This window comes from Gymnoscopelus microlampas (assembly GCF_963454915.1).
Source record: "Gymnoscopelus microlampas genome assembly, chromosome: 3".
NCBI classification, from domain to species: domain Eukaryota; kingdom Metazoa; phylum Chordata; class Actinopteri; order Myctophiformes; family Myctophidae; genus Gymnoscopelus; species Gymnoscopelus microlampas.
The window spans coordinates 16,433,686-16,461,654 of record NC_139940.1 but is presented as its reverse complement, the minus strand read 5'-3'; the positions used below and the strand labels follow the sequence as shown (position 1 = coordinate 16,461,654).

The window sequence follows — 27,969 nt, the reverse complement described above, 5'->3', positions numbered from 1 at the left end:
GGTAAAGCAATCACAATGTACAAAAAAAAACAAAAAAACTAAACTAGTTCATTTTTGGAACCATGAACCATGAATTAGCGGCAATTACAGCACGGAGAAAAGTTTACCCTTTTGTGAAAAGTGAAAGCATAAGATGTTAACAATGTTGTAAAAAATATGGCTATAAAAATCAGCGAATTCCTGTAACTTTGCAGATAAACACTGAGGAGCGAATGCTTTCACTTGCGTTTCTCTATACTGCTTCATACTGTAGCCTACATGTAGGTACTAAAAGTAGAAAGTGCTCATAATGCAGAATGTCCCATTTCACAATGAAGATAAATATTCTGTGACTACTTGAAAAGGTGAGATAATAGCAAAATCCTGGCACAGGGATTAACAAGCTTGAAATAAGTCTGGCACTGAATGTTTAGTTTTTTTTTAAAAAGAACTAATCTGAACTAGTTCATTTTAAGATTTGTGAACTGAACTTTGAACTAGTTCATGTAGAATGTGAACTTTCCCAACACACACACGTGAAAGCATAAGATGTTAACAATGTTGTAAAAATGGCCAGAATCAGCAAACAGGGTACATGATGTTGAACTTCCTGTGCTTCCTGTAACTTTGCAGATAAACACTGAGGTGCAAATGCTTTCACTTTCATTGCTCTATTCTATTCATACTGGACATGTCTGATTCTATGGCAGAAATGAAAACAAGCGTGATACAGTTATTCATCTTAACATTGCTCTCAGGTGAGGTCATATTATTTTAAACAGTACAGCAGAGATGTGGCTACAAATTAGATAATGAAGGAGCTGTAAAAAAAAAAAGATGTATTTACAAGTAAACCATTTCTCTTTTGTCATATTGCATTTAATTTCCAATTTTCCATCAATCATGTTCAAAGGTGTTTTAAATCTCATTAGATTGTTTACAAGATATACTTGCTGTCTAATTATATTTTAGCACTTTTTTGACTGATTCTCTCAAAAGTCCATACAAGTTTCACCAGAATCCTGCCTAAACCTGTAATTATCTCCTCCAGGTTTAAGCCATGGAGCAGGAGTTCTACCAGACCATCTGAATGGAGCACTGGGAGGGAGTGTGATGTTCACCACAACAATCAATCAATCAAACAAAACATTTCTCTCAGTATCTTTCAGTTTTACTAGTGAAACAGTCCATGGAGCAGCAATAATTAACTCGCCTAGTGTAAATGTAATCGCACCAGGATATGAAGACAGGATAACCTTGATCAGATCTACTGCATCCCTGGAGCTCAGAAATCTGACTTTTAATGACAATGGGGAATACAGACTCAGTGTTGTAACAGACGGAGGAGAACTGATGGAGGGACGTACCATACTGAAGATCGACAGTAAGTTGATCCATTATTATCTTCAATGAAAAATATACACTAAAGCAATGAGAGATTAATTTAAATATAAGATGTTTACGTACCCTCTGAAATGTGACATATAGGCTAACCCTCATTCTTGTTTGTTTGGCACTAATTGGTCCAGCTGTTTGCAAGATTAGCTCAGGAGTCAGGACTCTCGCTTGCGTGCGTGCTTGGGCGCACACACACACACACACGCACACGCACGCACGCACGCATGCACGCACGCACGCACGCACGCACACACACACACACACACACACACACACACACACACACACACACACACACACACACACACACACACACACACACACACACACAATTACTGCCAATAATGTAATAACTGCCAATACCAATATATATTTTTTATTGTTAATGTAATACTAGTCGATAATATAATAATTAATGTAATATATTATATTATTATATAATATAATAATATGGTAAAGCAGGCAATAATGTGCAACTTTTCAATAACATAATGTTTCAAGCTGACAAAGTAATAATGTACTTATATGTACGTTTTATATACTGGCTATGAAGTGTCACATTTCATTTATTTGTTTGATGTATTTGATGGACTTTTTCCTGTTGGATAAATGCATCAACGTTATATCATTATTCAATGTTGCTGGCCGCCATGGAACCTATAACATTATTGCCATCAAAACAAGAGCCGTGGGTTGCGTTGGGTCGCTTTTAAAGGAAGGAAACCCCGCCAGTAGAAAACATTTCCTTTAGGAAACTATACGCGAGTGGAAAACGGCTTGTTGGCTGTCTGTCTTGTTGTCTGCTGCTGTTGCAGGTAGGTTGGCAGGTACTGTTGTCTCTCATGCATTGAAGGAGGCATGAGCTCGGCTCTGGGCTCCCTAGGCTGGCAAGGGGAGTGTAGCGCCCAGGATTACGTAGACAATTGGCACTGGGTGAAAAAGGGTTGCAAAATCGTGGGATAATTTCAAATATGTTCAAAGTTTAAATGATTATTTTTGGGTGTTGGACTGTCTAACACTAACTTTTAGGTACTAGCCTATCTGAGATTGCACAATAACACTTTGGTAAGTTCCAGTAAAGAAATATTAAAATAAAAAATATTATGAGAAACCAAATGAGGCAAGTGACAATAAGGACTTTTAAGACCTTTTTAATACCTAAAAAAAGAAAGAAAGGAAAAAAAGACCATTACTGTATCAAACGTAATCAACAAACTATACAATTGGTCAAACATTTGCCAAATTGTTAAATAATATAAGAAAGAGGCAAACATTGTGAAAATAACAATAACAAGAAACGATAGCCTTCCTAGAAATATGGATTAAATGTACAATATTTGTCTTTGAAATTTGCCTTTGAAATGCAGTGGAGTATAATAAGGGTAATAATAATAATAATAATAATAATAATAATAATAAGGGTAATAATAATAATAATAATAATAATAATGATGATGATGATGATGATAATAATAAGAGGCAATATTATATATTATTGGCATAATTTAAAGCACATGACAGGAAAAACAATAATATAGGGCATTAATGACTTAGATTTTTGCAGGTCAACTTTTGCACGTCTCATCCTATTGACACACAAAGGGGGACCAGACACAGACTGCTTGCTGTACAACAATGAGCAACTTGTATTAAATGTCGGGCCTGACAAGAATATATAGTTAAGTGCAGCAGCATGATTAGGCTACTGTCAACAACAACAACAACAACTACAAATACCACATGGCTTTTGGCTACCTTAAATTGTTTGGTAAATTTAACTGCACATCCCAGGCATTTGTTGTTGACTGAGGTTGGAAATCAATCATCAGGCACTGATAAATGCCACATAGTTTGTTTATCACTATACCCATGACCAAGAAAATACTGCTATTTAACACTTATTTTAACAACACATATCACTTAACCTACTTTTAATAACACAAACATCAAGCCCATTGAAACCCAGAGTCACCACAGCTCTCCCACACCCAACCTGTGACTGTATCACTGTCAAGGTCACACAAGGTATCACTGTCAACTGTCACAAAAACAATGTGGTTTATTCATGATAGTGTGGATGTTTTACATCAGATATGTGTTAAAACAGTTTTCCAGACCTGACGAAGGCCAGAAGGTCGCAATGCATTGGTTTCTGTTTGACTTTTGCTGATGTTTCCTGTGATGTTATGGTTTGGAAAACGGTCAGCAGTAATGTGAAGTATAGCTTGAGTTTGGCTAAACATGACAGGCACTATGGTCCTTTATCCAGGAAATGGCTTACAGCACTTTTTTTGTCCCCGACAGTACCAGTGTCCAATCCAGTCATAACTCCCATCACCGGCACAAACTATGTGGAGTTCAATGACACAGCAGTCCTCAGCTGCTCTGTCTCTTATGGTACCTCCCTCTCTTACCTCTGGCTCAATGGCAGCTCTGAGGTCACGCCCAGTGAGGGAGTTCAGCTTGGTGATGGAGGCTCCACTCTCACCATAGTCAGTGTGACCCGCTATGACCAGGGACCATTCAGGTGTCATGTGTTCAATCCCATCAGCGATGCAACAAGTCCACCAGTACACCTCTTCATCAGCTGTGAGTTATTAACATGTATGTTTAACTTCCTTATCTTACAGCAATAGCTTATACTGTATGTAGATACGCTATATGGAGGTTTATCAACTTATTGTAACCAATTGCTACTTTATTTTAGCATTTTGATGCTGTCTGACATTGTGTTAAAAGCGCGCTTCACCCATATCTTTATACTGTATAATTGGTCCTCACTAATGCTCATATTTCGCAGTTTACTGCACTCACTTTGAATCTCATTTGTGGGCTCTGGACAATGACATTATCGAAACTAAATTGTTTCTCTTTTGTTCTTACATCAATGAAACAGAAATAGTGCCATTTTACAATGAGCATTAGTGAGGACCAAATGAAGATTGCAAATGGGTGAAGTGGTCCTTTAATACATAATCTGATAATTATGATGTTTCAGTTTTAAAATCGTAATAGTAAATATTCACTCTTTTGTTGGTGTGTGCTAATCTACAGTTGGCCCAGGCAACACTGAAGTGAAGGCTTCCCCTTCAAATGATTACATTGCAGAAGGATCAGATCTCACCCTGTCCTGCTCAGCTGTCTCCAGTCCTGCTGCTGTGTTTCAGTGGTTTCTAAATGGAAATTTGCATCTTATTACTGGACCAGAACTCAAATTACTGAACATTCAGATTGGTCAGAGTGGTAACTACACTTGTCAGGCCTTTAATAGCAACACTCTGAGATATCAAAACTCTGGTGCCACAGTCACTGTTCTAGGTAAGTGGGAATGAAGAGCTTTGAAGTTTGTGATTAGTGGTTCTTGAAGGCTTTTGAGTAGACTTTCTATTTCAGTTATTCAGTGTTTGAATTGAATAAGATAGTAAATCATCACACTCATCCTATCATCAGGTGCTTGGCTGAGAAGACATTCAGTATGGAGTTATAATTCCCCACCATTTTACAGTTTTAATAGTCAAAAGACCTCAAGACAATGTTGTCTTTTGTCCATTAAAGCTATGTTGTGCAATGTGCATTTGAACTGGAATAGGATTCATCCTCAGTATTTGACCAAAAAATCAAGAAATAACTACTGGAAACATTTACAGTAATGCTGTAAATGTTAATATGTAATAGTTGATATTGAGTACTGTACATAAAACCATCTATCTATAAATGCACATAATCCTTGTGTATCGGTCTGTCACCCACATATCTCGAGAACCGTACGACTGATCGACTTCAAACCTGCCACGTGTCGCCGAAGACCTGAAGGAGTGCAGTGCTGTAGTAGCCTGGCTCCACCCCCTGAATCGCTAGCCTCGCATTCAGGGTCTGGTGACGCAGTCGAAGGCAGGGTTTTCTCGGTTGAAAATCTGTACGGCGAATCGGGATCGGGATAATCCAGTATGAGCCAATCGCCAAAGAGTCCAACTTTGGCCACGCCCCATCTCAGAAAACGGCTGAACTGAGAGGGCTTTCAGACTGAATAATGGAGTGAAACAAAATGAAAATTCAGGCTGAGTGTCAGGCTAGTGCTGTAGTGCAAAACTCACCGATATACTATAAACACCTGCAACTCACTTAAATACTCTCAACTCCTGCAAAACTCACCTAAATACTCTCAACTCCTGCAAAACTCACCTAAATACTATCAACGCCTGACTCTCACCTAAATACTATCAACGCTTGACTCTCACCATTTAGATCTCTCACACCTCTCCTAATGTTGTGATTTATTTCATTTTCATGTAATTTCATAAATAGTTAAAACAGTTAAAAGGGAACTCACTATACTTACGTATAGTTTAAAAAACACATATTATTATTTCACTGCATATTGCGTGTATTTGTTGTAACTACACCCTCCAGAAAAACGCGGGCAAAAATCTTTGATTATGCGGGCTAAAACTCTTGATTATGCGGGCTAAAATCCTCGATTTTGCGATGAAATATGCTTTTTTTGTGCAAATTTATGCAGTGAAATTGCGTGAAGTTGCGAAATATGCGGAAAGTTGTGAAATATGCGGCAATATGCGGAATATGCGAAAGGTTGCGAAAAATCTGAAATATGTGAAAAGTTGCGAAATATGCAGAATATGCGATGTGAAGCGCATATTATGCGATGCGATGCAGCCTTTTTGAAAAAACGTTACCCCCACATAATTATGCGCCATTTTGCTGATTATGCGGTAAATTCAGCGATCGCATAATCGCATTTTTCTGGAGGGTCTATGTAACCTTTATCGTGAAAGAACCACCGGAAGTGCTAAATCAGCCTTACTCCGTGTGAGATAACAGTTAAGAGATCGCTGCATCCGGTCTCGTTGTTGTTGTTTGTGCTACTGTTAACCCAGAGTCACCACAGCTCTCCCACACCCAACATGTGACTGTATCACTGTCAACTGTCAAGGAGTGTGGATAATAAAGTCGGAAGAGTACTATAGTCAGGATCCGATCGGCACCGAATTCGAATCGCACGTCGCACGGCCTCCGACGGTATTCCTCCCAGCATATTCCTCGCGTCCCGGCGGCCGTGACCCGCGACTCGCGTCGGCGCAACCACACTTGTAATTTCCCAGAATAGTTCATGATAGTGTGGCTGTTCTACATCAGAGCTGTGGTAAAACAGTTTTCAGACCTGACGAAGGCCAGAAGGTTGTTTCTGTTTGACTTTTTCATTAGTGCTGATATTTCCTTTGACGTTATGGTTTGGAAAACAGTCAGCAGTAATGTGAAGTATAGCTTGAGTTTGGCTAAACATGCCAGGCACTATGGTCCTTTAATCATGAATAATTCCAGGAAATGGCTTACAGCATTTTTTTGTTTTTTTGTTTTACCCGACAGTACCAGTCTCCAAAGCAGTCATAACTCCCATCACCGGCACAAACTATGTGGAGTTCAATGACACAGCAGTCCTCACCTGCTCTGTCTCCTCTGGTTCCTCACTCTCTTACCTCTGGCTCAATGGCAGTTCTGAGGTCACGCCCAGTGAGGGAGTTCAGATTGGTGATGGAGGCTCCACTCTCACCATAGTCAGTGTGACCCGCTATGACCAGGGACCATTTAGGTGTCGTGTGTCCAATCCCATCAGCGATGGAAGCAGTCCACCAATACACCTCTTCATCAGCTGTGAGTTATTAACATGCATGTTTAACTTCCCTATCTTACAGCTTATAGCTTATACTGTATGTAGATACACTATATGGAGGTTGATGAAATGATTGTAACCAATAGCTACTTTCCTTTTACATTTTGGTGCTGTCTAACACATCTTGTGTTAAAAGAGCACTTCACCCATTTTCAACCTTATCTTTATAATTGGTCCTCACTACTGCTCATTATAAGATGGCACAGTTTACTTCCACTCACTATGCGTCTCATTCGTGGGCTGTGGACAACTATTACCGGTATGACATTATCAATGGAGATTCCTAGCTAAAATAATCTCTTTTTTTCTTGCATCAATAAAATGCAAAAAAGAAAGTTTGAAATTACCGATGATGTCACTGGCAGGCAGGTTTCTAAACGTCCTCTGAGACAGTGCGAGTACACAGAAATGGTGCCATCCTACAATGAGCATTAGAGAGGACCAAATTAATATAGGTTGAACATGGGGGAAGTGGTTCTTTAAACAATTATGAAGTTTCAGTTTTAAAATCTACATAGTAAATACTTACTCTTCTACAGCAGAATTTTTAAACCTGCTAATATTATCTATTGTTTTATTCTTTTGTTGGTGTCTGCTAATCTACAGTTGGCCCAGGCAAGACTAAAGTGAAGGCTTCCCCTTCAAATGACTACATTGCAGAAGGATCAGATCTCACCCTGTCCTGCTCAGCTGTCTCCAGTCCTACTGCTGTGTTTCAGTGGTTTCTGAATGGAGACCTGTATCTTGCAACTGGATCAAAACTAAAATTACTGAACATTCAGATTAGTCATAGTGGTAACTACAATTGTCAGGCCTTTAATAGCAAGACTCTGAGATATCAAAACTCTGGTGCCACAGTCACTGTTCTAGGTAAGTGGGAATGAAGCGCTTTGAAGTTTGTGATTAGTGGCCATTGTGCAAAACATGTTATTAAACCATGTTGCTTTGCGCCAACGCCGCCACATTTCTTTTCCATATGTAATTAAAGGTTTTACAAAGATAAAGCAAAAATGTATAGTAGTAAAATACCTAAAAGTTAAATATTTGTTTTTAATTGACAGAGAAGATATCAGGTGCAGTTATCACACCATCAACAATTCAACCAGTTGAGGGGACTTCAGCCAAAATGACCTGCAGTGCTGAAGGATCCATCTTCACCAGAGACTGGATTAAGGATGACCAACCTCTGACCCCTAGCAGTGACATCACTTTTCATGACAATAAAACAGTGTTGTCCTTCCGTGCTCTGAAGCAAACCGACAGCGGAGAATACTTGTGCAGAGTCAGTAACCCTATCAGCTCTGATAAGGCCAGATGCAACATGATGGTGAACCGTAAGTGTCACCCAGTGATGTTCTTTCCTTAAAAAGCATGATTTCGGTGATGAAGTAAAACATTAATGCACGGTAATTCTACAAAAACATTTTCCACATTTAGAAATGGCGGGATAGACTGTGTTACCGTTGGCAGCCTCATTCACAAGAAGCTAAAATGTACTGATAATTTGATAAAACATACCTGGTCTTGTCCTACAGTAAATCCTAACCTACTTTAATAGCCTACGGTATATGATTATAGACACACAAGTTCTGCCTTACTTTTTTTGTTTGAGGTTTCATGCTACACAACCAATCCTATTTGTTTATCCTACATGGAATTTTGTTCATCATTTTATTCAGTGTATTATCCAAACATTTACCCTTAATATCACAGCATATCACAGTATTATGATATTTCATATCTACGTTTCAGATGGGCCAGACAATTGACATGAATTTATAATCCTGTTTAGTGCTTCGTTTAGCACGATTGTGGCTACAGGTTGTTGTGACGCCGCTACTGTTAATCTATCGGCACGTCGCACTTTTGCACAACAGTGTGTTGTGCAAAAGTGCAGATCTACAAGGTATCTGTTTTTTGGCGCATTGGCAGTGACGTTATGCGAAAGCAAGGTTTTGGGAGGGTTGCCAGGCTTTTCGAGAAACAACCGAACCAGGTCTATGAAAACAAGCCCAAAGCCGATCTAAAAGCTCACAACGGGTCGCAATAAGCAACTGCGCTTTAAATAATTAACCACGTTATAGTCTTATAATGACTCGGTCTATATTTATTTATTGTTATATAATTTATAAATAATTTAAAATAGCAGATCGACAAGCCGGAACACACAAGCTATGGATGCCATGCTCGCCAGGTGACAAAGAGCTATGGCAGTACAGCTGGTTAACACAGGGAATATCCTAGCACGGTATCAGCACCACCTGGCCAAGCAGCTTGAGTGTGGAGACTCCAACCAAGCTGCTGAGGTGCAGCAGGTGGACGACTGGCTGGTGTGTGTTCACTCAGAGGAGCATTGCCATAAGGTGGCACTGCTTACCTGCTAACCACTTAAGCCCTATTTCAAATATTGTGAAAATACCATCTACAAGCTCTCAACACATTGCGATGTGACACGTTGTGAGCTTGTAGATCAGCCATTTCTACAATTACTGATACTAGTCCATACCCGGTCGATGCATCCGTGGGGGGATATGCGCACATGATCTGGCAACCCGGGAGGCAGTTCGTCCATCCTACAGCTGGGCAGCCCCCTAACCATGGCGACATTCTTTTACACAAGAACGTGAATAAACAGCTGACAGTTGAGGAAATCAAAAAACGGGCTTCGCTGTTAGGTGCACATGGTAATGGTCAATGGCTGTGTGCAAATTCAGATCAATTGCTCCAGCCACTGAGGAGCACCGGGCAGAACAATTTTGGCCTCACCACCCTACCTACAGTACCTACCATTACAGAGCATTGGCTAACTAGGATATGTTTTCTTCTTGGAAAATGTCTATACAGTTTAATACAGCAATGCATTGATATTAAAAAGAAAATGTTCTTTTTAATACTATTAATAATAGTATTTTAAAAAGCATGTAATTCTGAATTTACGTAAGTAAATACTCCAGTACTTTAACTCGTGTCCAAATGTGGCTGAGCAACTTTCACTTGTAGTTGAATAATATTTCACCAGGATCATTTATACTTTGACTCAACTAGGGTTTGTCCACCACTGAATGCTGCCACTTATGTTGGCAAAGCATTACAAACGTGACACAAAGTCAACCAATCAGTGAAGCCAACAGGTCGGTTAGCCAATCAGGGAAGCCGGTGCCCACATAATAAACACATTGACACACAGCAGAACAAACCGGACTCAAAGCTTGACCAATCTGTGAAGTTGACGGGTTGTATTAGCCAATAAGGGAAGCCAGTGTCCACACTCCTCCCGCCCGGGACACACAGACACAGGTTTCATGAATTAATAGGTAATAATAGAATGTAGAAATAAAATAATTATAATGATAATGATAATAATGATAATAATAATAACTAGAAAAAGTGCTCCTCGGAGCACAACTCTCCGCCAGAAGACTTGTGTTGGTTCGAAGGTCGCGAAGGTCGCTATCCCTCTTGTATATGTAAGTGTCCTATCCATCCTGTCTGGGTAAGTGTCCTCTTCCGTTCATTCTGTGTAAGTGTCCTATCCCTCCTGTCCTATCCGTCCTGTCTATGTAAGTGTCATATCCCTCCTGTCTATGTAAGTGTCCTATCTGTCCTATCTGTCCAATAAGACAGATAGGAACAATTGGACCGCGACTACTTGACTACTTCCGGTTCGAAGGTCTGGGAGTGAGCTAGTGGCCGGATTTTCGGTATTGGAATCTGGCTTATCACAGTGACACATGTATTTATAGGTCGCTATCCCTCTTGTATATGTAAGTGTCCTATCCAACCTGTCTGGGTAAGTGTCCTCTTCCGTTCTGTCTGTGTGAGTGTCCTATCCCTCCTGTCTGTATAAGTGTCCTATGTCATATCCCTCCTGTCTATATAAATGTCCTATCTGTCCTATCTGCCAATTATGTATCAGCCATGCAGCCATTTCATGGTTCCCGTCTTACCCAAGCCCCCAGAGCCGCTGAGAAATCTTGAAGCTGCCACCCCAGTGGCCAAAGCTGGAACTGCAGGCGGGGAGAAATACATGCGCGAGCAAAACATACTGATATATATTTATATATAGAGATATAAATATGTAAACATATTATACATAAATACATATGCATTTACATATACATAGGCATCTCCAGTGAATTTCATAAATATCTCGCGTTCAATCCTTGACACACAGGCTGCCGTAGAACGCAAAAATGACACTAGTGCGCATGCTCATAACTTTACGCCAACCCAAAACCGTCTCAATAATTCTACTTCCGGCAGGCTTCCGGGTGCTTCAAAACGCCAGTGAGCACATTCATTGAAATGATAGCTGGGGGCGGGGCAATCCTCCCTCTAGTTATATTATACCTCTATGGTCTTACCTCACTCTGACAGTGGCGGAGACACTGTCAGAGTGATGCCATGTATATATAGGCCCGGTGGCGTCACTAGCCAATCAGATCACAGTATTTCACGTGTCACGTGAGGCTTGACCAATCGGTGTGTCATGTTTAGAAAGTGAAAACGCAGTGATAACAATACTCTCCTGGCGGAGAGTAATAATCGTTGTGTTTTTTTTCTTTTCTTTCTGCTTGTTTTTTAGGTTCATTATCTGATGTCATCGCTGGAGTAACGACTGGCGGGATTATTGCCGTTATTCTCGCTATCTGTGGCTATGTTTGGAAAAAGCATCCGGAATATTTTCTTAATGTTCAGAACAACTGTATAAATTGCTGTAATAGTGGTACTATTAATGAGGCTACCCCTATGATTCCCAAAAATATATAATTTAAACGTTTGACTTTGTGTGGACTCCCTCTTTTTGTCTTGTATACTCAAGTGCATGACACTATTAAGTAACTGAACCATGGATTCATTCAAATGATTTGTTGAGGAGTGATTTAAAGTGTAATCCTTTAAATATGTCATCTGTAAGAATCTTACAGATCTTACAGTAAGATTAAATTGGTGGAACCAGATCATGAGATACTGATTTTCTTTTCACTAGTAAAGGCCACACCTTCAAACAATGAAATAAGCTTGAGTTGTTTATTTATTGAAGAATGAAAAGTTGATGTAGAGATGACTTGAATAGAGTGAAATGGAAAGAGAGGTCAGGGGGATAAAGTATTGCGTTGATGAAGGGATGAGAGGTGGAGGGATGAAGAGGTGAGAACGGTGTGAGGGGATGAAGGGTGTGATGATGAAAGGATGAGGGCTGAGGGGACGATGATACATGAGGGTTGAGGGGTTAGAGGATGACGGGATGAAGGAGTTTGCAGCAAAAACTGATGAAATTAATCACATTATTGACTGAATTGACTCAGAATATTGCAGAATAAAACCACTCTGGAGATGGGGTGGGGGCCTACATAGTCATGTAATTGTTTTTACTTATTGTTTGGATTTAGTTACAATTCGTAACTACACCTCAAAGCAATATAATAGGTGTAAAAACATAATATAAAACGATACAGATGTGCCACTTCAAAACTTCACACGTTACTGTTCTTTCCCTGAAAGTGCCCTGAAAATGCATTTTTTCCTCCCTGTTCTGCCCTTAAAAAGGCACTGTTTTGCCCCTGAAAAGAAGTTGTCACTACACACCCCCGTTTTTCCCTTCAACAGACATCCATATACATGAGAACAAAAGAATGTGTGTTGAAGAAGGTGTCAGACTCATTATGAGGCGAAAGGTGATTTGAAGAGGTCCTTGACCAGTTGCTCAAATTAATTAGAATCATAAAAGCAGTGATCATCAAAATAATTCAGCATTTTAAATGCCCTTCTTTGTCCCTCTTATTGCCCTGGGAATCCCCTAAAAATTTGCTGTCTTGGCGATGGCAGGACATTTGAAGTTTTGAAATGGCACATCTGTATATCATAATACTGTATTGCATGATGTTATGCTTATTGGTAACACTTGCTGATAATGTACCCTTAATTAACGCTTAATTTATGATTTCTTAATACATTATTTAAGCGTTAATTAACCCCCCCCCCCAATCTCCGTCAGCGGGGGCAGAGCACAAGGCCGACCTGAGAGGTCATCAATATTACGTATAATTTTTGGGGAGTGTGCAAGCACTCTCCCAAGGAACATGTTTTAAAATATGTGAAGTATGTGGGCGTGCACTCCTCTTCATATGAATAGGGGGCGTGCTATGGAAAAGCGGGGGCTAAAAAAGGGTCATGATTGGTTGCGAGAGAGAGAGACATGCAATTTGTTCCGTATTTTCATAAACACCCCCCCCCTGTTAATCAACACTGAATTTAACAGTAATGAATAAAATAAAACACAAGGAGAAGGCCAGTAAGTTTGTCGTAGGACCCAGGTTGGATCTCCTGTGCCTTTGCTGGGTGGAAACGGTAAACGGAAGACTCGCCCCAAAACACATAACCCCCATTTATTTAGCAGACAAGCGGTTCTTGTATTCTTGTATTTGTTTTTACTGAAGATAAGGTTAGAAATGTAGTTTTACTGAGGTTAAGTTTAGGAATAAGGTTAGGTTTAGTTAAGACATCATTTACTGAGGTTACGTTTAGGAATACCAGGTGAATACCGCCAGATTTGCCTCGGGGCGACTGTGTTTTGGGGCGAGCGTCCTTGAAATTAAAATGGTTGAGAATCACTGCCCTAGAGGACAAGGAAAACCTTTTCCCTGCATTTTCACATCTGCCTTTCATAGCGCCACCAGACTTTAAAATAAAGTAAAAAACTGTCCAACCAAATGGTTAATTCGGCTACGGTCTGAGACAGAGATACTTGGTTAATAGTTATACTGCTTGGTATACTTGGTTAATAGTTATACTGCAGGGGGCACGGTGGCGCAGTCGGTAGCGCTGTCGCCTCACAGCTAGAAGGTCCTGGGTCGCTGTGGGCGCTGGGGGCGTGTCTTCTCCTCCGCGTCATCAGCGCCCATACCCTAGGTGGGGTTGACGAAAGGGCCTACTTTGTGTGGAGTTTGCATGTTCTCCCCGTGTAATCCTGGTCACTATACTGCCTCCCCCTGGTCAGCCGGGGCGCCTGATGGAGGGGAAGGGAACTGGTTGGAATAACGTGTTCCTTCCATGCGCTACGTCCAACCAGGGAATTGAGGGAAACTCCCCCCTGTCATGTGACAAGAAGGTCAGTTGGCTCTCATGCATTGAAGGAGGCATGAGCTCGGCCCCGGCCTCCCTAGGCTGGTGGGGGGAGTGTAGTGCCCAGGATCACTTAGCACATTGGCACCGGGTGAAAAAAAAGGGTTACAAAATCGAGGGATACAAATTATCACACCCAGTGTGAAGTGGGCGGTGTGTGGTCATCACAACATGACTCACTTTAAAAAAAGGATAAGTGACTTCTTTTAAAGTCCATACTGCTATTCATAGGGCTGCACATGTGTCATGTGTTTCGCTAGCCAATCACAGTCCTGAATTTGCAAAGTCAGCCAATCACATTACAGTTAGTGGTGATGACACTAGCTGTAATGTGATTGGCTGATATGAAAAAAGTATCGATTTGCATTAACAATGGAAGGGTTAGGGGGTACACAAATGTTTTGGTCGGTGTCCAAAACTCACTTATAGGGGGCGGCTACACCGCCCCAAAAATAAAATAGTTATACTGCAGATTCGCACTTAATTGATCGCTGTCTCTTTTTGTGGTGTTCATGGCTTTTGGCCTTTGAGTGCACATTTGCAGTGATCTTTAATGCCAAATTACACTTATATCTTGCTGATTTGCAGTGTTTAACTTGTGTGTGCAGACTTCAATAAGTACATTTCAGTGCAACTATTTGGACAAGCTATTTTATGTCTCTTTAGTAGCCCTATGCACTTTATTACTGGTTGACATGTGGAAGTAGTTTTTAATCATTAAATATACCAATACATTGTACTTTCTCAAATATGAGAATAAATCTATTTTTGCATTCCAAACCGACCATTATTTGTTCACATAAACTGAACACTTACCTTTGGGGACGTTAACTGGATATAATAACATGTACCTCGGGTCTCCCACCCTGTAATTGGGAGTGGCGTAGTCACACTGTGTATAATGGGAGTACTTGGTGACTCTGGTTACATAAAGTTTCCAAATAATTGTAGTGGAGTAAAAGTACAATATTTGTCTCTGAGATGTAGTGGAGTAGAAATAAAAGTATAGAGAATTGGAAATACTCCAGTAAAGTAAAAATACCTACACATTTTACTTAAGTACAGTACAAAGGACCCCAATGGAAACCAGCCTTAATGCTTTTGTTAAAAAGGCTCCAAGCAGTATTATAAGTTGACTATTATTTATCTCTTATGTACTACCTTAAGAACTGTGTTCAGAGTAACATGTACCTGCCACCTTAAGTGCGCAATGCATTGTGGGGCGTTCCATTCATTCCAGTAGCAGCAGCAGAGAGAGCGGTGAATCCAGTCCAGTTCACCTGCTACAAACTGCCTTTATCATTTGTACAGCACTACAGTGCCAGTGTGCGTCTTTGATTACTGTAAGTGCATTGTTTAGTTCAGTAATGTCTATTGTATTCATTTACCATGATTATTAGAATTACTGCCTTTCTGTTTGTTTATTTCTCTCCATGGCTGGTTTGATTGACAGTGATCATTCCTTTCCTTTCATGCCAGTTCCCTACATTGCGTGCCCTAAGCACAAGTCCTTTATACTTCATTTGGGATGTAATGTCATGTAACATGTGAGAGAGTACAGTTAGGACCAATGTGTGCATTTATATGTTTAAGCATTTATTCAGCTCTGTGATACAAGTCAGGTCTGTGATAAGTTTGGCCAAGTGCATAATATTTCATGGGCGTCGCCATTAGGGTTCCAACCTGCAGCTGCGCAGCCCAGTGATGTCCAATTAACAAGCCACTTAAGCACAGTGCTAGGCTGCAGTGATTATCACCAGGAGTAATTGGTTTGTCTGTGATGTTAGTGAGCAGCTCCTATGAAAGGTGTATTGATTACTGATGTGTATAGTGAAGCTAATGCACTCATTTGAGACTGGTGATATTAATGCCTGATCATACATAGTGATATCAGTACTGTGATAACCTGTGTAGTGTAGATGCCTAGTATATTGTATACAATATTATATTATGCAGTAATGTGATATATTGTGATGTATGGTATTTGTACTTACACCTGTTATTATGTCTTTCTGTATTTACTGCAGAACCACATTGTCACTCAGTGCCTGTACCCATCCATTCCAAAATACAACCCATGCCTGTATGCCTTTATCACCCTGTGCCTACCTCAGTAAAGCTGCCATATTATAAACACTCTTCACTCTCCTGTCCAAGTGTGTCCTGACTGACGCCCCAGGGGCGAATGAAGCATAACCCCACATAACCAGCCCCCCTTTATACAGTCCTTTAACAAACCTTCACTGATAGCTTTCTTGGGTTTAAAATCCTCTTAGCAGACCTTGTATTGAACTGTACTTTCATGTGCTTTTTTTTCTGGAAACTGCTAATCAAGTATTCAATAAATTAAAAAACTTGAGTAAATGTACTTACTACTTAGTTACTTTACATCACTGCTTCATGCTTATATATTCACTGGTGACAGACTGTAGGCCTACATACTTTTATACTATTGTATTTAGTGAACTTGATTTTTCACTCTGTACTCTGTTCAGCTCTTTTTCACACTACACAAAAACCTCTTCACCAAAAATAGCCGATCTACAAGCTTGTAGGCACCTATCCTGTCTGTATCCCCTGCTCATGCATCACAGCAGTTCATGCAGAATGATCTTTTATTCGGTATTATTGCTTGTGTAAAACTTTTACTTTTTGTTTTAGATTAAATGAAGATAATGATTAAATAAGAATATGAGCGTACATATTTGATAGCATTTTATTATTTATTACAAAAGCGTCCATGATGGAAGTTTTGGAATTAATGAAAATAGTGGAGAAAAAAAAGGATACTTTTTTATTTTTCCTTTTTCAAAAGAAGTTGGGATATTTCTTCCTACACATGGGCATCCCAGTCTGTGTGTGTCTGTCTGCCTGCCTGCCTGTCTGTGTGTGTGTGTGTGTGTGTGAGCGAGCGTGGTTGTGTGTGTGTGTGCGTGCGTCTGCTTGCACCTATGGCTCGCACACATGCTCTGCTCAGATGTCACGTGATTTCAGAGAAGTGGGAAGTGAAAGTTTCCAGACTACATGAAACCACGTGACTCAGCCTCTATCATCAGGCTCACAGCAACCAGTGGTGGGAAAAGAGTACTCACATTTTCACTTGAGTAAAAGTATCAATACTGCAATGTGGAAAAATACTCTGTTACAAGTAAAAGTCCGTAATTCAAAATTGACTTGATTAAAAGCACAAAAAGTATTGGTATCAAAATGTACTTAAAGTACTAAAAGTAGAAAGTGCTCATAATGCAGAATGTCCCATTTCACAATGAAGATACATATTCTTCTGTGACTACTTGAAAAGGTAAGATAATAGCAAAATCCTGGCACAGGGATCAACAAGCTTGAAATAAGTCTGACACTGAATGTTTAGTTTAAAAAGAAAGATGAACTAATCTGAACTAGTTCATTTTAAAATTTGTGAACTGAACTTTGAACTAGTTCATGTAGAAAGTGAACTTTCCCAACACACACACGTGAAAGCATAAGATGTTAACGTTGTAAAAATGATGGCTATAAAAATGTCCAGAATCAGCAAACAGGGTACATGATGTTGAACTTCCTGTGCTTCCTGTAACTTTGCAGATAAACACTGAGGTGCAAATGCTTTCACTTTCATTGCTCTATTCTATTCATACTGGACATGTCTGATTCTACGGCAGAAATGAAAACAAGCATGATACAGTTATTCATCTTAACATTGCTCTCAGGTGAGGTCATATTATTTTAAACAGTACAGCAGAGATGTGGCTACAAATTAGATAATGAAGGAGCTGTACAAAACAATTATGTATTTTCAAGTAAACCATTTATCTTTTGTCATATTGCATTTAATTTCCAATTTTCCATCGATCATGTTCAAAGGTGTTTTAAATCTCATTAGATTGTTTACAAGATACACTTGCTGTCTAATTATATTTTAGCACTTTTTTGACTGATTCTCTCAAAAGTCCATACAAGTTTCACCAGAATCCTGCCTAAACCTGTAATCTCCTCCAGGTTTAAGCCATGGATCAGGAGTTCTACCAGACCATCTGAATGGAGCACTGGGAGGGAGTGTGATGTTCACCACAACAATCAATCAATCAAACACACCATTTCTCTCAGTATCTTTCAGTTTTACTAGTGAAACAGTCCATGGAGCAGCAATAATTAACTCACCTAGTGTAAATGTAATCGCACCAGGATATGAAGACAGGATAACCTTGATCAGATCTACTGCATCCCTGGAGCTCAGAAATCTGACTTTAAATGACAATGGGGAATACAGACTCAGTGTTGTAACAGACGGAGAACTGATGGAGGGACGTACCATACTGAAGATCGACAGTGAGTTGATCCTGTATTATCTTCAATGAAAAATATACACTAAAGCAATCAGAGATTCATTTAAGTATAAGATGTTTACGTACCCTCTGAAATGTGACATGTGATAGGCTAACGCTCATTCTTGTTTGTTTGGCGCTAATTGGTCCAGCTGTTTGCCAGATTAGCTCAGGAGTCATGACTCGCTCGCGCGCGTGTGTAGGCTACACACACACACACACACACACACACACACACACACACACACACACACACACACACACACACACACACACACACACACACACACACACACACACACACACACACACACAACTGCCAATGATATATTTTTTATTGTTTATAATGTAATACTAGTCGATAATATAGTAATTTACCAACATTTTTTAACCAATAAAATATCCTGTTTTGAATAATGTATTAAATGATTACATTATTGGTGGGTAAAAGCAGCCAATATATGTTAACTTTCCAATAACATAAATTTTCAAGCTGACAATGTAATTACTGTATAAGTTTTATATACTGGCGAAGTGTCACATATCACATTTCATTTATTTGTTTGATGTATTTGATGGTGATACTTAAATAACAAATGATGTGAGAATGAGTATGTTTTGAAGAAAACGCAAAATGGTGGAGGTTCTTCCTTGGCCTACTGGCAGTGTATGTGCTAAATTTCACGCTGATCTGTCAAGCGGTGTCCGAGATTAGTTGTGCACAAACAGACAGACGGACTTAATTTCCTGCGAATCCCACCTGAGGCTAAACAAACAAACAAACAAACAATCAAAAACATCCACACCAACAAAAATGGTCATTTATTCTAGTTATCTAGTAGATGTAGTGACCTTTGTACTGTCTGAATGCTGTGACTGCTGCAGAATTCAGACTTTCCTCCATCATTTTGTCCTTTCTAAATAACTATTGTATATGAGCTATGAACATCATTTGCATCAGTTTTAGGATCTCATCGGGCTTGTCATGACTTTTTTCAAAAAGTTTGTAGCCTATATTTGCCAGTCCAAGTTCACTTGGCTGGCTGACTGACTGGGTTAGCAAAATGTATGAACCATCATAGATAAATATTGGCATAACTATCATGTACAATCTATCACCAGTAATATGGGCATTTAAAGAAGACTCAAATTGTGACCTGGCCCCCTGCAATTGGACTGACCGGGTTAGCATAAATTATGATCCAGTATCAGGCATAAATACTGTATCATGTACAATCTATCACCAGGAATATGGGCGTATAGTCTATTAGGTAGGCTATGTGTAAAATATAAACAATGGATAGTATTGTATGTGGGGCTTATTTCTATAGACCCTAAACATATCAGCCTCATATATCCACTGTGTGGATATTAGAACAAACTTTCACTAAAGTGAATGTTTCCCGTTCAAATATACAAATTTGAATACAAATATAAATGTTATAACTATCGTTATACATCATCTGTGCACGATAAACGCAAGGCGTGTACGCATAAACGCTTTGCTGTTTCTGTATCTCTCCTTTCGCTCTCCCAATCAATAATAAATGCCAGTTTTTATTTTAACACATATAGGATAACATTCAACACAACGAAAAGCTAATAGGCCTATTAACATTCAACAATGATTGCTAATACAGTATGTTTGTGTGAAGCAGGCACCACAACATGGTTTTCCCAATGCAAAGCTGACGTCATGTATCAATTGTATCACTCCAACATCTTGGTCACTCTCTTTCTCTTCCATCTGCAGCGCCCATTTCATTTATTTTGTATTTATTTTTGTCCCCGATAGTACCAGTCAATCCAGTCATAACTCCCATCACTGGCACAGACTATGTGGAGTTCAATGACACAGCAGTCCTCAGCTGCTCTGTCTCCTCTGGTTCCTCACTCTCTTACCTCTGGTTCAATGGCAGTTCTGAGGTCACGCCCAGTGAGCGAGTGCAGCTTAGTGATGGAGGCTCCACTCTCACCATAGTCAGTGTGACCCGCTATGACCAGGGACCATTCAGGTGTCATGTGTTCAATCCCATCAGCGATGAAACAAGTCCACCAGTACAGCTCTTCATCAGCTGTGAGTTATTAACATGCATGTTTAACTTCCTTATCTTACAGCAATAGCTTATACTGTATGTAGATACACTATATGGAGGTTTATCAACTTATTGTAACCAATTGCTACTTTATTTTAGCAATTTGGTGCTGTCTGACATCTTGTTAAAAGAGCGCTTCACCCATTTTCAACCATATCTTTATACTGTATAATTGGTCCTCACTAATGCTCATATTTCGCTTTACTGCACTCACTATGCGTGTCATTTGTGGGCTCTGGACAATGACATTATCGATGTAGATTCCTTGCTAAAATAAACTAAATTGTTTCTCTTTTCTTACATCAATAAAACAGAAATAGTGCCATTTTACAATGAGCATTAGTGAGGACCAAATGAAGATGGGTGAAGTGGTCCTTTAATAAACAATATAATAATGATGATGTTTCAGTTTTAAAATCTACATTATACTCACTCTTCTATGGCTGTATTTTTAAACCTACATATCTTTATGTTTTTTCTTTTGTTGGTGTGTGCTAATCTACAGTTGGCCCAGGCAACACTGAAGTGAAGGCTTCCCCTTCAAATTATTACATTGCAGAAGGATCAGATCTCACCCTGTCCTGCTCAGCTGTCTCCAGTCCTGCTGCTGTGTTTCAGTGGTTTCTGAATGGAAATCTGCTTCTTATTACTGGACCAGAACTCAAATTACTGAACATTCAGAATGGTCAGAGTGGTAACTACATTTGTCAGGCCTTAAATAGCAAGACTCTGAGATATCAAAACTCTGGTGCCACAGTCACTGTTCTAGGTAAGTGGGAATGAAGAGCTTTGAATTTGTGATTAGTGGTTCTTGAAGGCTTTTGAGTAGACTTTCTATTTCAGTTATTCAGTGCTTGAATTGAATAAGATAGTAAATCATCACACTCATCCTATCATCAGGTGCTGGGCTGAGAAGACATTCAGTATGGAGTTATAATTCCCCACCATCTTACAGTTTTAATAGTCAAAAGACCTCAAGACAATGTTGTCTGTTGTCCATTAAAGCTATGATGTGCAATATGTTAATATGTAATAGTTGATATTGAGTACTTTACATAAAACCATCTATCTACACAGACACACACACACACACACACACACACAGCTCCACCTCCAACAGCGACCCAGATGAAGCAGCAACAAGACAACACAACACACACAAGCTCTTGCTGAGGCACACAAACTGATTTAGCTATGTTCATAAACGATTTATTTAGGAATTATGTTCAATATGAGCGGATGGCTTAAAAGAGACATTTTGTGGTAGTCCGAGAGCGCGAGGGTACAGGACTAACCACGGGTCCATTTGGTTCCATCTGTACCCTCGCGGAGTTAATTTAAATTGCGATGTAACGTTAACGACCGTTGGGGTCGCCGCGCCGGGGAGATCATTCTCACAGACAGTGAGACAGACAACCACACCAGTTACCAACAGTTGCCGCGATGGTGAAAAAACGCCACCGTCGATCGGTCAATCCCAAATTTGAATCACATGTCAGGGGCAGTTTACTCAATGAATCCCCAAAAGTATTTCACTTTGATCCATAGGGGGCGGCACAAATGTGCAAAATATAGCCGTTTGATGCAAAAACATGATTTTTTTGGGGGGGACCAAACCCCTCAAAATGAAATACAAGTGATCTCTTTAGTGGGAGGGGCCTATTTCTTAAAATTAAAACGCCATGTATCACGAATGCAGGATCCGATCGGCACCGAATTCGAATCGCACGTCGCACGGCCTCCGACGGTACTCCTCCCAGCGTATTCCTCGCGTGACCCGCGACTCGCGTCGGCGCAACCACACTTGCAATTTCCCAGAATAGTTCATGATAGTGTGGATGTTTTACATCAGAGCTGTGCTAAAACAGTTTTCAGACCTGACCAAGGCTAGAAGGTCGCACTGCATTTGTTTCTGTTTGACTTTTTCATGAGTTAATCATGAATAATTCCAGGAACTGGCTTACAGCATTTTTTGTTTTACCCCGACAGTACCAGTCTCCAATGCAGTCATAACTCCCATCACCGGCACAGACTATGTGGAGTTCAATGACACAGCAGTCCTCACCTGCTCTGTCTCCTCTGGTTCCTTACTCTCTTACCTCTGGCTCAATGGCAGCTCTGAGGTCACGCCCAGTGAGGGAGTTCAGATTGGTGATGGAGGCTCCACTCTCACCATAGTCAGTGTGACCCGCTATGACCAGGGACCATTCAGGTGCCATGTGTTCAATCCCATCAGCGATGGAAGCAGTCCACCAGTACAACTCTTCTTCAGCTGTGAGTTATTAACCTGCATGTTTAAATTCCCTATCTTACAGCATATAGCTTATACTGTATGTAAATACACTATATGGACGTTGATAAAATTATTTTAACCAATAGCTACTTTCTTTTTGCATTTTGGTGCTGTCTGACATCTTGTGTTAAAAGAGCACTTCACCCATTTTCAACCTTATCTTTATACTGTTTAATTGGTCCTCACTAATGCTCATAAGATGGCACAGTTTACTTCCACTCACTATGGGTCTCATTCGTGGGCTGTGAACAAATATTATGACATTATCGATCGAGATTCCTAGCTAAAATAATCTCTCTCTTTTTCTTGCATCAATAAAATGCAAAAAAGAAAGTTTGAAATTACCGATGATGTCACTGGCGGGCAGGTTTCTAAACTTCCTCTGAGGCAGCGCGAATACACAGAAATGGTGCCATCTTACAATGAGCATTAGAGAGGACCAAATTGATATAGGTTGAAAATGGGGGAAGTGGTTCTTTAATCAATTATGATGTTTCAGTTTTAAAATCTACATGGTAAATACTTACTCTTCTACAGCTGAATTTTTTAACCTACTAATATTATCTATTGGTGTTTTTTCTTTTGTTGGTGTCTGCTAATCTACAGTTGGCCCAGGCAACACTAAAGTTAAGGCTTCCCCTTCAAATGACTACATTGCAGAAGGATCAGATCTCACCCTGTCCTGCTCAGCTGTCTCCAGTCCTACTGCTGTATTTCAGTGGTTTCTGAATGGAGACCTGCATCTTGGAACTGGACCAAAACTAAATTTACTGAACATTCAGATTGGTCATAGTGGTAACTACATTTGTCAGGCCTTTAATAGCAAGACTCTGAGATATCAAAACTCTGGTGCCACAGTCACTGTTCTAGGTAAGTGGGAATGAAGAGCTTTGAAGTTTGTGATTAGTGGTTCTTGGCTTTTGAGTAGACTTTCTACAGTATTTCAGTTATTGTCTCCGCCAGGCCGAAGGCTGGCGAGAGAGTATGTTTTACCCTTCGTCCGTCCGTCCTGTCCGTGTGTTACCACCAAATCTCCGGCACTGTTGGCCCGGTCGCTGTGAAACTGTGCATACACACTCCCTGGATGCCAATTCAGAACCTCTGCCTCAAAATTTTCACATGGGCCTGTTATAGCGCCACCTGGAGGCCGATCTTTCTAGTTCAGTGTTTGAATTGATAGTAAACTAGAAAAAGTGCTCCTCGGAGCATAAGTCTCCGCCAGGTCAGGTAGGTTATTATGACCTCCTGGTGGCGCTATAATAGGCCAATGTGAAAAGGGTGCCATTTATTCCTAGGCCGTGCACGGCAATCGGACACTGCATGCATGATTTGAGGCATTTTGTTCTAAAAATGTGTTTTGCTAAATTTGACCTGCTAGTGGCGCTATAACAGGCCAATGTTAAAAGGGTGGCATTTGTTCCTCAACATAGTGTGAATGTGCGTTCAAAGTTTCACCGCAATCGGACGCTGCGTTCATGATGGACGGACGGACAGGGGGTAAAACATACTCTCTCGCCATGCCTTTCGGCCTGGCGGAGACGATCATCACACTCATCCTATCATCATGTGCTGGGCTGAGAAGACATTCAGTATGTAGTTATAATTCTCCACAAACTTACATAGGTTTTAATAGTCAAAAGACCTCTTGTTCAGGATCTTTGTGAGTTACATTATGAAGATCAAGAACAAGATCACAATGTTGTCATTTGTCTTTTGCAATGTGCATTTGAACTGGAATAAAACAGGACTCTTCTCTCAGTATTTGACCAAAAAAAAATCAAGAAATAACTACTAGAAAAATGTACAGTAATGCTGTATATACAGTATGCTGCATTATGTAATAGTTGATATTGAGTACTGTACATAAAACCATCTGTATCTATAAATTCACAGAATCCAGAATCCTCCGTATGACTGATTGACTTCAAACCTGGCACGTGTATCGTCGAGGACCTGAGGGAGTGCAGTGCTGACTGCTGAAATCCCCCAAACTCTGTGAATCTGTGTCTACGTGTCCCATTTATACCCATATATGGAGATCCCTGATATCATCAATATGAGCCATAGACCGACTTCCATATGACAATGGGTGCTGCACTCATTAAATAAACGGTTCTTGAGATCACATCAGGGATCTCCTTAGCATTCAACACTGCTCTCCCTCAGGTCCACATTTAAAGTCGACCAATTGGATGTTTCTCGAGATATGCAGGTGACAGACCTACACAGAGATTTGTGGATTTTTGGTTCTGAATAAGAGCTGATCCGACCAACTTTCCACCGGCACTCCCTCGGGTCCTGGTGATACACACGGCAAGTTTAAAGTGGATTGGTCGGATGGTTCTCGAGATATGTGCATTTAAAGATACGTCCGCCTATTCGGGTCGCACAAGTCCGAATACATGCCCTGGCCTACCCATTGTGCAAAACATGTTATTAAACCATGTTGCTTTGCGCCAACGCCGCCACATTTCTTTTCCATATGTAATTAAAGGTTTTACAAAGATAAAGCACAAATGCATTGTAGTAAAATACCTAAAAGTTTAATATTTGTTTTTAATTGACAGAAAAGATATCAGGTGCAGTTATCACACCATCAACAATTAAACCATTTAAGGGGACTTCAGCCAAAATGACCTGCAGTGCTGAAGGATCCATCTTCACCAGAGACTGGATGAAGGATGACCAACCTCTGACCCCTAGCAGTGACATCACTTTTCATGACAATAACACAGTGTTGTCCTTCAGTGCTCTGAAGCAAACCGACAGCGGACAATACTTGTGCAGAGTCAGTAACCCTATCAGCTCTGATAAGGCCAGATGCAACATGACAGTGAACCGTAAGTGTCACCCAGTGATGTTATTTCCTTTAAAAAGCATGATTTCGGTGATGAAGTAAAAAAAAAAAAAGCATGGTAATTCTACAAAAAATGTGTTACCGTTGGCAGCCTCTTTCACAAGAAGCTAAAATGTTCTGATAATTTGATAAAACATACCTGCATGGTCTTGTCCTACAGTAAATCCTAACCTACTTTAATAGCCTATATGATTATAGACACACAAGTTCTGCCTTACTTTTTTTGTTTGAGGTTTCATGCTACACAACCTATCATATTTGTTTATCCCACTTGGAATTTTGTTCATCATTTTACTCAGTGTATTATCCAAACATTTACCGTTAATATCACAGTATATCACAGTACTATGATATTTCATATCTACGTTTCAGATGGGCCACACAATGTTCAAATCAGGGGTGTAATTCAAGTAGAGGTCAAAGAGCCGTTCACATTAAGCTGTTCTGCTGAGTCAATGCCAATTCCAAGTTACCACTGGATATTCAATGGAGAAGAGTTGGATGAGTATTCCCATGAACTCAAAAGGACAGCTACCAAAATCTCTGACGGTGGAGATTACATCTGCAGAGCTAACTCTTAAACGTAAACATGTGCCACTTACTATGTCTTTGCAGTCACTTGCGCTAATGTCCCTATTCCCACCCCAGTCACGTTAATATGTCCGTAATTTTCGTGTCATGTACATCATGAGTGGTCGTGCACCAATCGGACCAAAACACATAGGTTGACTGGCAGTCAAAGACTGCCTGCTATTTATATATTATTATATCACTGCATAATGTTAAATCATTGACCTAAATGGCGTTATATCAACAAGGATCTGGCAACCCGGGAGGTAGTTCGTCCCTTAGCTCGCGGGGCCATCCTACAGCTGGGCAGCCCTGTAACCATCGCGACATTCTTTTACACAAAAACGTGAATTAACAGCTTACAGTTGGGGAAATCAAAAAACGGGCTTTGCTGTTAGGTGCACATGGTAATGGTCAATGGCTGTGTGCAAATTCCGATCAATTGCTCCAGTCACTGAGGAGAACCGGGCAGAACAATTTTGGCCTCACTACCCTACCTACAGTACCTACCTACCTAGTACCTACCTACAGTACCACTACAGAGCATTGGCAAATTATAGGAGGATATATTGTTTTAAATCTCTTAATTCTTCTTGGAAAATGTCTATACAGTTTAATACAGCAATGCATTGATATTAAAAAGAAAATGTTCATTTTAATTTGTACATTTTAATACTAGTAATAATAGTATTTTAAAAAGCATGTAATTCTGAATTTAAGTAAGTACTCCAGTACTTTAACTTGTGTCTAAATGTGGCTAAGCAACTTTCACTTGTAGTTGAGTAATATTTCACCAGGATCATTTATACTTTGACTCAACTAGGGTCCACCGCTGCATGCTGCCACTTATGTTGGAAAAGCCTTACAAACGTGACGCAAAGTCAACCAATCAGTGAAGCCGACGGGTTCGGTTAGCCAATCAGGGAAGCCGGTGCCCACATAACAAACACATTGACACACAGCAGAACAAACCGGACTCAAAGCTTGACCAATCTGTGAAGCTGACGGGTTGTATTGGCCAATAAGGGAAGCATGTGTCCACACTCCTCCCGCCTGGGACACACAGACACAGGTTTCATGAATGAATAGATAATAGAATGTAGAAATAAAATAAGGGTAATAATAATAATAATAATAATAACAATAATAATAATAATAATCGTCGTGTTTTTTTTCCTTTTCTTTCTGCTTGTTTTTAGGTTCATCATCTGGTGCCATCGCTGGAGTAACGATTGCCGTGATTATTGCAGTCGTTGCAGTTATTATCTAGCCTGGGAACAGACAAATCTGCGAGTGCAAAAAAAAAAAGAAGCACTCTGCGATTTGGGTCTGGCACCGCTCCATAGAGAATCCATTTCCTGCTCCAGAAGACGTGGGTGACCAATCAGGGCCCAGTATTCGAATATGGGAGACTGTAATTGGTAGTTGGTTGTAGGTCTAACCAATTGCGTTGAGGGCCATTGTTTTGATCCCGCCCCTTGGGGAAAAAAAACGTCCTCATGGAAGCACCAGACTCATATCCACGCAGTGATATACTGTAGTCTGGCTACGCGAGGCTAGTTATTATCTGTGTCTATGTTTGGATTCACAAGGAATCAGGAGACAAATATTTGTGTACTGTTATCGTTCAGGAAAACTGT

At 40.2% G+C, this 27,969-nt stretch overlaps 1 protein-coding gene across 1 annotated transcript; it reads left to right on the top strand.

The window, feature by feature from the left end:
• The first annotated feature begins 650 nt into the window (after positions 1-650).
• Positions 651-27,969, top strand: LOC311041743 (hemicentin-1-like). The gene is made up of 14 exons (XM_084052227.1): positions 651-737; positions 1,031-1,363; positions 3,682-3,966; positions 4,432-4,695; positions 6,763-7,047; positions 7,673-7,936; positions 8,128-8,400; positions 11,652-11,828; positions 20,309-20,590; positions 21,115-21,378; positions 22,599-22,883; positions 23,509-23,772; positions 25,470-25,742; positions 27,529-27,969. The coding sequence occupies exons 1-14, from the start codon at positions 671-673 to the stop codon at positions 27,597-27,599; spliced, it is 3,387 nt and encodes a 1,128-aa protein (XP_083908353.1). The 5' UTR covers positions 651-670; the 3' UTR covers positions 27,600-27,969.